This window comes from Pseudorasbora parva, chromosome 1 (assembly GCF_024679245.1).
Source record: "Pseudorasbora parva isolate DD20220531a chromosome 1, ASM2467924v1, whole genome shotgun sequence".
NCBI classification, from domain to species: domain Eukaryota; kingdom Metazoa; phylum Chordata; class Actinopteri; order Cypriniformes; family Gobionidae; genus Pseudorasbora; species Pseudorasbora parva.
This window is the reverse complement of record NC_090172.1, coordinates 5,109,587-5,121,951: the sequence shown is the minus strand read 5'-3', so window position 1 is coordinate 5,121,951 and position 12,365 is coordinate 5,109,587. Positions and strand designations below refer to the sequence as shown.

Below are 12,365 nucleotides of genomic sequence, written 5' to 3'. Positions count from 1 at the left end.
AATGCTCCAGCTCTTAAAGCAGGATGGATTCAGATTGGCTGTCAGTCTTTTCATCATCAGCTGAGCCTGAAATTGATTCCAACAATATTATTTGTCTGTGCCGTTATTCTTTTAGATTTATAATCATTTTTAGAACTATATCTTTATTGTTATAGTTATCAAGATTTATGCATTTCAATAAATGGTAAAATTCCATCAAATTAAACTAAATAATCTTAGAATATTATAACAGAGTAAATGATGAATCCTTAATCAGTTATTCAATTAAATGTGTAAGGATTATTCAATTTGATGGAATTTTACTATTAATTGAAATGTGTAAATCTAAAAAAGAAAAAAAAGAAGAAACAAAAAAAAAAGACTTAAATCACTAATCCAGCAACTCTCAAAAATAGATATTAACATATCTAAAGGAGAACTGATAAAATGTCAGGCATTTTGAACTAATAAAAGACCAACAACATGTAACATCTACAACACTTAACACAAATAATAATTTGTAAAAGTTATTATTATTGATCAAATAAAAGGAACATAATATAGACAGCTATACAACAAAATAAGTAGCAAATGTGGTTAATTAATATTATATTGAAATAAAGACTTACCAATATTAGTAATAAGCTTTTGTTATGTCTTGTAACTTTATTATGTCTTTCCATTCAAAATCAATTAACATTTCCTTTAAAGATATTTCTTAAATAATCGTCCTTAATTGTCCTTTATAATAATTGTTCCCTAATAAGCATGTTCAGTCGAAACCTGTAGAGCATTTCCTGCAAAACTGTCTGTGCTGCTGCTCATTGTGGTGTTATATCCATGACTATTTTAATTTAAAAGTAGCAATCCTGCTGCACTTACAGTTCACCAGCAGACGGAGTCACATGACTGCAAGAACGATTCTCCAGTTTAACCACAAGATGGAGCTCTTTAAACAGCACGGTCCATTAAAAATGCACTTCGTAGGTCATTCTTCTGCATACCGGGAGGGTTAGAAATATTAAAAACCATTTTGCGAGATGAAGACACTGACTTGTGGTTTGTCTTGCATATTAGATTGACTCATAATATTGCCATTGCTATTTCACCCCTTTATATCTCACTTTAAAACCACCAAACCACTCATATTGTCCCATTGAGTGTCTAGTATTCAGTGTTAAGAACTGCTGTACGACTCCAGCGAAGGTGAGACTGTCACACCTGTACACACTGCAGGTAAACACCAAACAGCGGTCTGCAGATCTGCTTCTTCTTCATCATCATCATCATCATCATCATCATCATCATCATCATCAGTTTGCCATGAAGTCTCAGAAAGACATTCCTGTTGATCCACTCACATATTCTCTAAAGTCTGTTGACACGTTCAGTAAAGAGCACACCTGTAGAGATTAGATGTGTTAGCTAGATTTAAAAAAAAAAAAAAAAAAAATTATATATATATATATATATATATATATATATATATATATATATATATATATATATATATATATATATATATATATATATATATATATATATATATATTCACACACATATACAATTTTGGAAGCATTACTATTTTTAATGTTTTTAAACAAAGTCTCTTCTCATCAAGGTTTGATCACGTAATATTGTGAAATATTATTACAATTTAAAATAATGGTTTTCAACTTTAATTATAATTTATTCCTGTGATCAAAGCTGTATTTTCATCATCATTACGCCAGTCTTCAGTGTCACATGATCCTTCAGAAATCATTCTCATATGAGGATCCATTATCAATGTTGGAAACGGTTGTGCTGATTAATATTTTTTTATATCCTGACACACCTTTTGATGAATAAAAAGTTACAGCATAAAATAACAGCATTTATTAACAATATAAATATTTTTGTAACAATATAAATTACCAATCAGAAGTCCGTTTTTTTTTTTTTTTTTATAAAATTAATACTCAGCAAGGATGTTAAATTGATAATAAGTGATCACATGTTCCAAAAAATATTAAGCAACACAACACTGAAGATAATTCATCCTAAATTATTTCTGAATAATCATGTGTTACTGAAGACTGGAGGAATGATGCTGAAAATTCAGCTTTGTAATTTTAAATATAATAAAATAATATTTATTATTTAATAATAAACAAATGCAGGATTGATGAGCATAAAACACTTCTTTAAAAAACATTACAAATATTAATGTTTCCAAAATTTACAAGTACTATATTATATATCAATTTGAAAAACAACAAGAAATGCAATATGGTTACCTGTCTAAACTTGGCGCGCACTCTCTCCATGTCCTCTTGAAGTTTGTCATACTGAGAGTCTTCATACGGGAAGTTCTGGATCACTCCGATCAAAGACTCCATAGCTTTCAGCCTTTTTCTAGGAGAAACTCTGAAAGTTAGCAGCGAGATGAGCCTTTGTTTGTTTTTTTGTTATGTGCTGCAGAACATACCTCGCTTTAACATCACTGTTGTTCTGAAGGAGACATTTCCATGCTAGAGCGAATCCATAATAAAAAGACACCTGGAAAAATAGGACATCTGACATTTAAACATTTATTCACAGTAACTAAAGCTGATTTAATACATACATTGTATTGTAAAATATTATTACAATTTTAAATTTTTTATATATTAATATATTTTAAAAAGAAAATAAATTCAGCACTCAGTATCACATGATCCTTCAGAAATTATTATAAAATTGTTGATTTGCTGCTCAATTATTGTTGGCATTTGATTATTAACAATAGCTTTTATATTATGAGCAGATATTTATTGAAAGCCGTTCTTGTTGCTTAACATTATTGTGGAAATGTTATTTATTTTTCAGGATTCTTTGATGAATAAACAGTTCAAAAGAACAGCATTTATTTGAAATAGAATATTTTATAACCTTATAAATAGATATACTGTCACGTTTGATCAATTTAATACATCCTTGTTGAATAGAAGTTATTTTTAAGTATCAAATCATCATAAGGATTTCTGAAGGATCATGTGACACTGAAGACTGGAGTAATGATGCTGAAAATTCAGGCATGAATTACATATTTTAAAAAATTTGATTAGAAAATTTGTAATAATATTTTTACACTTATTACGGCATTTTTCATCAAATAAATGGAGCCTTGGTGAGCACGAGAGACTTCTATCAAAAGCATAACATTATTCTAATCAAATTTGACTGGTAGTAATGTAGATATTTTGAAGATTCTCAATAAATTCAATAAATAATGATGATATAAATAGACAAATTAAATTAAAATATATACTAATAAAAATCATTAAAAATAGGTTTAAAGTAATTTAAATGAATTACTGCAAAACACACTGCTGTCAATCATGTCGACTGCTTGTTCAAAAGTCATTGTAATAACACAAGAGAAAAACTGACATTGCTTTTCCAGAAGAGTCAGTCAACATGAATACTGAACGGATGAAACCAGTAAAGACATTTACTGCTAGAGTTCTTCTAAATGAAAAATACAGATGATATATATATATTTTATTTAAAAGCACTGAATGCTATCGTGTGTGTATTAAGAGTTAACGTTAGTCCATATTTCACCTCGGCACTGAGTTTGGCTCCGTGCAGCCGCCCGTGGTTTCGACCCTCAATGGTTCCCTGTCGAGTTCCCTCCTCAAACCCTTCCTGATAACCTTCAACATGAAACCTAAAACAAGAAAGCATTTATAAGCTTAAAACATTAACAATGACAGCTACTGACTGAACTAAACCCACTGACACACTGAACTACCGAAACCAAAACACCATCACGTGACGCAGCAGTTTGCGTGTTTATGTTTATCGTTGAATCTACCTGTTATCAGCCATAATAATTGAGTCGAATAAATCATCACTACTGGACACGAAAGCCATTTTTACATCAAACGACTTGGCTATCTATCCCCGAAGTATTTTCTTTCTGACTAATATATGGAATCGCTCTTCTTCGTTCCAGTTGCCCGGATGTTGGTATTTATCATGTGACTGAACCACGGCGCCATCTTGTGGAAGGGAAACTAAACTAAGGCAAGGTTCATTTCACAATGTTTGCTTGATCAAAATAAAAGTGAGACCATTGGTAATAGACTGAAAGAAATACTTCATATAAGCAGAACATGCTTATCCTGTGAGGACCAAATCCCTATTTTTCGGGTGTGTCTGTCAATCAAATAGGTAACTTTTAATTTACTCTTCTTTGATTTTTAAGAAATAGTTTGCCTAATTATCTTTTCGTGTTAACAAAATGTTCTTGTTGTAGTTATTGATTTGAGTTCTTCAATTTAATGTATTTTTGGGACATGCTAGCATGCTCGCTCAGAAAAACAGTTGTTGAGAAATCATCAGTTGAGCAAAGACAGTCTCATATTCAACTAACTGTATTCATTATGGGACAGGTCAAACAGATGAGCTACTGTAGCTCAAATTGCTTATAATGCTGGTTCTGATAGAAAGGTGTCAGAATACACAGTGCGTCTCAGTCTGTTGTGTATGGGGCGGCATAGCTACAGACCAGTCAGGGTGCCCATGCTGACCACTGTACACCACTGAATCGCCAACAGTGGCACGTTAGCATCAGAACTGCACCACGGAGCAATGGAAGAAGGTGGCCTGGTCTGATGAATCACGCTTTCTTTCACGTCACGTGGATGGCTGTGTACGTGTGCATCGCTTAGCTGGAGAACACATGGCCCCGCAGGATGCACTATGGGAAGAAGGCGAGCCGGCGGAGGCAGTGTGATGCGTTGTGCAATGTTCTGGGAAACCTTGGGTCCATACCCTCCATGTGGATGTTACTTTGAAGTGTATCACCTGCATAAGCATTGTTGCAGACCATGTAAAAAGGTATTCTGGTGGCTGTGGCTCTTCCAGCAGATAATGCTCCTGCCACAAAGCAAAAAAGGGTTCAGGAATGGTTTGAGGAGCACAACAACGAGTTTGAGGTTTTGACTTGGCCTCCAAATTCCCCAGATCTCAATCCAATCGAGCATCTGTGGGATGAGCTGAACAAACAAGTCTGATCCATGGAGGCCCCACCTCGCAACTTAAAGGACTTAAAGGATCTGCTGATCATCTTGGTGTCAGATACCACAGCACTCTTTCATGGGTCTAGTGGAGTCCATGCCTTGACGGGTCAGCAAAAGGGGGACCAACTCAATATTAGGATGTAACGTTATGCCTGATTGGTGTATATTTAAGCATGTTTAAAGTGCACCCAGAATTAGGCTTCAAACATTGCTCCTTAATTGTGGAAAATGTGACTTATGGATATTTTCATTTATTTTGTTTGTAGATAGATAAAGACTACATCACTACAAAACATCCCATGTTCTGGTAAGTATTTTAGCAGTACAGCAAAAGTGAAAACTATAGTTTACCCTACAATACAAATATATAGATGAACTTACTTTTAAGACAATTCAAGTAATTAATACATGCACTTTGTGTGCTTGCAAAATACACCACATTATATATAGTGATAAACAACATTACAGTATACAGAGAGATCACCGTTGCACATATTATCAGGGTATCTCTTTTGTGGCAAGTATTTCTATGTAGCCCGGCTCTCGTGCAGTCTCTTCCCTTTATACACAGACTCTATAATCTTTCAATTGAGTAGTTGAATAAGACACTTTTGTTTAAATTACATTTAAAGGCATAGTTCACCCGGAAATTTCAGCCTCGTGTTGTTCCTAAGATGTATGAGTTTCGTTCTTGTGTGGAGGGGATGATATTTTGAGGAATGTCAGTAACCAGTTGAAGGTAGCCATTGACTTCCATAGTGTATGGGGGACATTTTATAGAAGGCAATGAGACCCGAAACTGTTTGGTCATCAACATTCTTCAAAATATCTTCTTTTTGTGTTCAAGGATAGAAAGAAACTCATACAGGTTTTGAAAAAAACAAGAGGGTGAGTAAATGATGACAAATGTTCATTTGTTGGTGAACTATCCCTTCAACACCATTATCTCAAAATGCAATTTGCCAGTAGAGGGAGCCACAACATTACAAAAACCTTTCAGGCCAACAAATCTTTATAATACTCATCATCAGTATTTTGTGGAAGTAATCATGCAGTCACCAGTGTCAAGAAATAAATCTTGGTACAAAAAAAGGTAACCCTTTTTTTAAGATTTACGCATTTCAATTAATAGTAATATTTCATCTAAATGATTTAAATAATCCTTACATATTTCAATGGGAAAATCCATAATCAATTACTCAGTTAAAATATGTACAGATGGATACATTTCCTTTCCTGTAATTTTACTAATTGAAATGCGTAAATCTTCCTCTTTTTTTTGTAAGGCATAACATTTGTGTGTGTGTGTGTGTGTACAAGATAAACACGCCTTGATAATGTAAGTTCATATGATCCTTATATGTAAGAATTAAAACTTTTGTCTTAGTTGTGATTTCCGGTACATTTTGGACATACATTTGTTAGAAAACCATTGAACCACTTTTAGCATGTAAGTAATTAGATTTCACAATAATTAATCTTAAAACCATTGTTCAGAGAGAACAAATAACTGTATAACAAAGAATACAAAAATATATAAAATATGTTTTTACAGTGCATTAATACTGTATTAACTATAACATTTTAAACAATAATTAGACAAACAAACAAAAATAGAAAAATAAATAAATGCATGCTGCAAGCGATGCATCATTATGGTATATCTTACTACTAACTTCAAGGTTTGGAGTGATTTTTGTTTGTTTGCTGTCCTGTGACTTGTCCAGCACACTTTCTGAAAGTCTGGCCCCTGTGCTTCGGTTCATGGCGGGACTGATTCTGTTTTTTGACCTCGGGGTCGTTTCCTTAGAACATCCACATGTGATTGTTCACTCGTCATCTTTTGTTGAAACTGGGACTCTGGATCACTATTTGAGAGCTCTTTCCAAACGGGTCCATACTGTCTATTTGCAGGCCTAACTGGTGGTCCTGTGCGGGGTCGACGGGAGAGCGCTGTTCCCTGGGTTCCTGAGGAAGTGTGTTCACCATGGGCAGGAACTGGGATGCTGCAGTCCCGTCGTTACCCAAATTCACAAGGAATCCATATTCGCCCGAGATGTAAATGTTGTAGCCATCTGGCAGGATGCGTTCCAAAAAAGAGCAGTCCTCCTTAGAGTAAGTGTGCTGGCAAACAAAACAAATGGCAAAAACATGAAAACCAAACTTCTTTTTTTTGTGCATAAGATCACAATATGGAAGTGTCATCGACCTGCCCTGCCCTGCTTGTGTTTTAGGTTTTTTTGATAGCTGTTTGCACAGCACATGTAGAGGCCAAGGTTGTTATTGCTGTTTCTTTTCGATGAGGTTTTAGCTATGCAAACATACCCCGCCATTGGGCAAAGGTTGCTGCATGACACCGCTCGTATTTGGACAGAATCATTTTCATTCAAGCTAATTGAGCAGTCAAGCATTACTTTGCACTATCCCTTTGTGTGATCATTTAGGCTAGCCACGAATTACAAATGTCTTAGGATATTTACTCAAACTCATTCATTTTACAGGTATGCATTAAGACTGACTGTGTTCACTGTTGTTGGTCGTGTCCTGAAATAATGTTCTTGGGTTTTAACGTCAGATGGGAGGAACGACCCATGACCAGAACATAATGTCAATAAAGCTGGATGTCTGTGGCGAAATCGGCTTGACTACACTTCCTCAGTCATAGAGGACATCCTGAGGTGACCTTAGCACAACAAGGTTATCTCTGACGAATGTGTAGTTTTATTATGATTAGTGGCAGAGCGCCAAAGGTGCTCTCTCTAAGAATAAAATTATTGTCATATATATGTCACTGTTCTAAAAGGAGAAAATCTGAAAGCCATGCTACACATACCTGTTCTTTTGAAATATTGGATATTATAGACAGGAATTTAAATCGTACATTAATCCATTTTGTGATGAAAATTTTAAAAGTATTGGCTTTTTATTAGGTCCCAATTCTGTAAGTGCATGCATGTGTCAAAAAACAAAACGAAACAAAAACGACAACCTTCCTAGACAGCAACATGGTGTCAGATCCGGCCCACATCTGGTACACATGGATTCCACGCGGTCCAGATGTGGGCCGGATCTGGCCCTGACTCTATGTTGCTGTCTGGATTATGGCAGGTTCACACAGAAAGTTTAAAATGTCTTTTAACTTGAATTTTAACAGTGCAATTGTTAAAGAGTCCATAGCGTTTACATTGAAAAACAATGTAAAAGTAGCACGTTCTGTGTGAAGTGCCTGCCAACAGGCCATCATATCGGTATCGGCTGATATATGTCTGTTTTTTGTTTTGTTTTTTTAATTTATATATTGTTATCTGCCAATAAGTAATTTGTCTGATATATTAAAGCCAATAACTATAAGATTATATCCCCAGATGAGACACTTCTGTTTTCCATGATGGTTTTGAATTGCTTGAAATTATAATTTAAATCACGTTTCTTTTTTTTAAAGGTAAATACAATTGCAAGTGCAAGACTGTCCTATAAAACGGACACATTTTTCAGATCGGTGCATCCCTGTCAAATAGTGTTATAGGAATGCTTCTGAGTAGAACTGTTAATACAAATAAAGAATCTCACTCTTTAAGAATGTACATGTTTATCAGCCTACATCTGACTGTCACACCTACCGATCCATAGAGTTTTCCTCTTCTGTCCATGCAGAGAAACCGAGAGCTTGCAACTCCTTTAATGACAACACTGCCCGTGTCCACCGGCTGTATTTCAACCAAACCTTTAGGGGAAAAAATACGATTTTATGGAATGCAATAAAAGTAAATAATTGTATTTTTTTTTTTTTTTTTTTTTTTTGGCTGAAAATCAGATTTTACACATTATTGTTCAGCTCACAGATATTTGACATGAATGCTGATGAATCTAAGTTGCAATGCTCATATTTGCATCAAAAGCAGAAAATGCATAGGCTCTAGTGCATGTTGCAGAAATGAGCTATAATAATGCATGGCATCCAAAGTGAATGGCATGGCATGAGGTTTGTCTGGATCTATCTTGCAAATAGATTTTTCTTTTCCTTTAAAATATATATATATATATATATATATATATATATATATATATATATATATATATATATATATATATATATATATATATAAAAAAATGCATTTCATAGAAATACATTCCCTTTTCTATTTCGAAAAAAACTCCCGTTTTTGATTAAATGTTTTAAGTTCAAACGTGGTGTAGCCCAGGGGTTTTCAAAATGGGGTCCGGGGACCCCCAGGGGTCCTCCAGAAGGTTCTAAGTGGGCCCCAGAATATTTGACAGAATAAAAAGACTGATAAGTCTCTCCTTGTTTGCCATATACATACTTTCCAGAATTGTATACCTGTATCTTTGCTTAGTATCTTTAGTTAGTCCTCTTCATCTTGCTCACTGGGGTTGTAAGGCAGTATTATTAAAGCAGTACGTAAGCTGCTTACATACATTTATTGTGAAAGTTGCAAATCATTTTTAATTTAAAATGTTTGTCTTCAGGTTTATACGTCCAACATTAACTAAAGCCAATTTAAGTTTGAAATTTGAAAGTTTGTTGTATTTATAATGTCACACTTACTATTTATCTAACAGTATAAAAAAAAAAAAAATAAACATTTTTTTTTTTTCATACATTAAAATATACAGATGGATTTTAGAGAAGGTGTCCCTCATAAAAGGTTCATCATATTTGGGGGTCCTTGGCATAATTAAGTTTGAAAACCCCTGGCTGGTGGAGCCTACATGCAGTGATCTCTAAGCTAATAAAGAAAAAAATGTCTTATTGAATGGCTGAAACAAATTTTATTTATTTATTTTTATATCAAATATGATTTAAAAATAAATATATATTTATTTAAATATAGCCTTTGCATAGCTACATTTTGGTCGGGTCAAATGGACTTACCTAACCCTAAAAGATTCACGATGCAAAAGGCTATATGTTCATTTAACCCAATGTTGGGTCAAATATGAACTAACCAAGCAATTGGGTTGTTTTAATCCTGTAGTTGGGTTAAATATTTGCTTAAAACAAACCAATCGCTGGGTTAAAACAACCCAACTGCTGGGTTAGTCCATATTTTACCCAGCATTGGGTTGTTTTTTACTCAGAATTTTTAGAGTGTAACTATATTTAAATAATATTAAATATACACTCTAAAAAAATGCTGGGTTGTTTTAACCCAATGCTGGGTCAAATATGGACTAACCCAGCAATTTGGTTATTTTAACCCAGCGAGTGGGTTGTTTTAATCCTGCAGTTGGGTTAAATATTTGCTTAAGACAACCCAATAGCTGGGTTAAAACAACCCCACTGCTGGGTTAGTCCATATTTGACCCAACATTGGGTTGTTTTTTACCCAGAATTTTTTAGAGTGTAGGATACTGTGTCGGAAAAGTGTGTGCCTACACCCACGTGTTTTTTACTTGATGGTTACACCACTTGACATTTCGAGCTTTTTTTTAAATCAAAAAACAAAAACCTCCTAGGATATCGAACGTGCTTTAAATGGGCTATACTATAGTCTACACTCTAAAAAATTCTGAGTAAAAAACAGCCCAATGTTGGGTCAAATATGGACTAACCCAGCAGTTGGGTTGTTTTAACCCAGCGATTGGGTTGTCTTAAACAAATATTTAACCCAATCGCAGGATTAAAACAACCCAATCGCTGGGTTTAAACAAATCAGTTGCTGGGTTAGTGCATATTTGACCCAACATTGGGTTAAAAAAAACAGCATTTTTTTAGAGTGTAGTATTTTTTTTTTTTTAAAGATGTCTCCTCTTTGTCACCTCGACATCCTCATTTGTCATTGACCCATGTGTGAGAAGCCCTGAGATGAACCTGCAGTGGTGTGTGAGTTGCTGTCACTTACTGTCCGAGCTCTGCATGCGCGACCCGCTGACTTCTCCGTGTGTGTTGATCTGCAGATGGAAGCCGCGTCGGGCTGCGTACAGGTGTCGGAACCGGACCGCTTCTCCCCAGTCATTCGCCAAATGTGGACCAGAGTCCGGCAACGGGAGGCCCTCCACGCCGATGCCACTTCCACACACAGTGACAAAGAGTAAGAGGAGCATTATTAAGTATTATCTGTGATAGTCTTGTTCTGCATATGAAGCCTGCACACTCTATCTCCTTTGTATTGCTCTGTTTTGGCGCAAAGCTCTGCGACTGGCCTTTAAATCGTCCTCTTATCAGATCAATCGATAAGCATTTCCCCCTTTGGCAGTTCTGAGAACAGGGTAACACACCCCGCTGAACATCCAACAGACGATGCAGACTGAATAAATTATCAAAATGCATTCTGTTATTGCTTTATTATATTGCATCTTTCGTGCATAACTAATTATTGTAACATAATCCTGTTTATATTTGAGTGTGCATTAGAGTTATATCGAACTGCGTTTGATGAAAGAATTATACCTACTTTACAAAAGTTTACCTGCATGTTACATTGTTACATATTAATAATGCAAGACATTTAGCAACATTGGTTATGACTTGTTACCATGTTTTTGAATCTTTTCCCATGCATGTGAAAATATGCATAGTCTGTATATAGCTAGATTAAAGGCAAATCGACAATCTTTGTTCATGTTTATTATTTTAAAAAAAAACATCTACAATGTCAACATGGTTTAATGACTAAAATGTACGATGTGAGTGCAAAACATTTAAAACATTTAAATTAACTGCTTTAAAAATAACTGTTTCAGCGGATGAACTGGATCTAATAGGCTATCAATAATATTTGTAATAATAGCCTGTTGTATATATTTTTAAGGATTTTAGCGATTTCTGTTACAGTGACGAGACCCACAATTATTTCAAAATTTAAATACATTTTGTATGAGCTGCATTTTCAATATAATCAATAATGGGGGGGGGGTTGAACACCATGTTTCCAATTTTTAATCGAAAAAAAAAAAAAAAAACTCTTTAACTCTTATGCACATGCGCACTAGGCACACGCAGGCTTAACCTCATATAATGCATTACTGTTCGTTTCGCGCATTGTGTCTATTTTGGGAATTGCATAACATAATAGTCGCATTCTAGAAAATGCTGACTTAAAACGTCTGAACAGGATGCTAATCTTGCATAAAATATCTAAATGGTGTCAAGTCATGTTCCCTCTTAATAGCTATAAGTCTTTGTGTGTCTATCGTTTTGTAAGCTGTTCTAAAATTTGAAATCGTTGCAGGTTTGTATTCAAATTCGTTGTAGTGGTCGCTAGGTGGCGCTGTGTGATCGCTGCACTTTGGCAATATTGTTGTTCACAGGAGTTTTGGATTTGAAAGACGGTGGTCAAATATTTAAATATGCATGCACTGAATTACAATTAT

At 34.7% G+C, this 12,365-nt stretch overlaps 2 protein-coding genes across 2 annotated transcripts; both read right to left on the bottom strand.

Annotated features, from left to right (window-relative positions):
* Positions 1 to 594: 594 nt before the first annotated feature.
* Positions 595 to 4,011, bottom strand: lto1 (LTO1 maturation factor of ABCE1). The gene is made up of 5 exons (XM_067456902.1): positions 3,821 to 4,011; positions 3,568 to 3,673; positions 2,450 to 2,520; positions 2,259 to 2,376; positions 595 to 1,382 (listed from the first exon to the last, which is right to left on the bottom strand). The coding sequence occupies exons 1-5, from the start codon at positions 3,877 to 3,879 to the stop codon at positions 1,311 to 1,313; spliced, it is 426 nt and encodes a 141-aa protein (XP_067313003.1). The 5' UTR covers positions 3,880 to 4,011; the 3' UTR covers positions 595 to 1,310.
* Positions 4,012 to 6,339: 2,328 nt separating this feature from the next.
* fgf19 (fibroblast growth factor 19) lies at positions 6,340 to 11,181 on the bottom strand. The gene is made up of 3 exons (XM_067456788.1): positions 10,895 to 11,181; positions 8,651 to 8,754; positions 6,340 to 7,154 (listed from the first exon to the last, which is right to left on the bottom strand). The coding sequence occupies exons 1-3, from the start codon at positions 11,094 to 11,096 to the stop codon at positions 6,867 to 6,869; spliced, it is 594 nt and encodes a 197-aa protein (XP_067312889.1). The 5' UTR covers positions 11,097 to 11,181; the 3' UTR covers positions 6,340 to 6,866.
* Between the last annotated feature and the right edge of the window lie 1,184 nt (positions 11,182 to 12,365).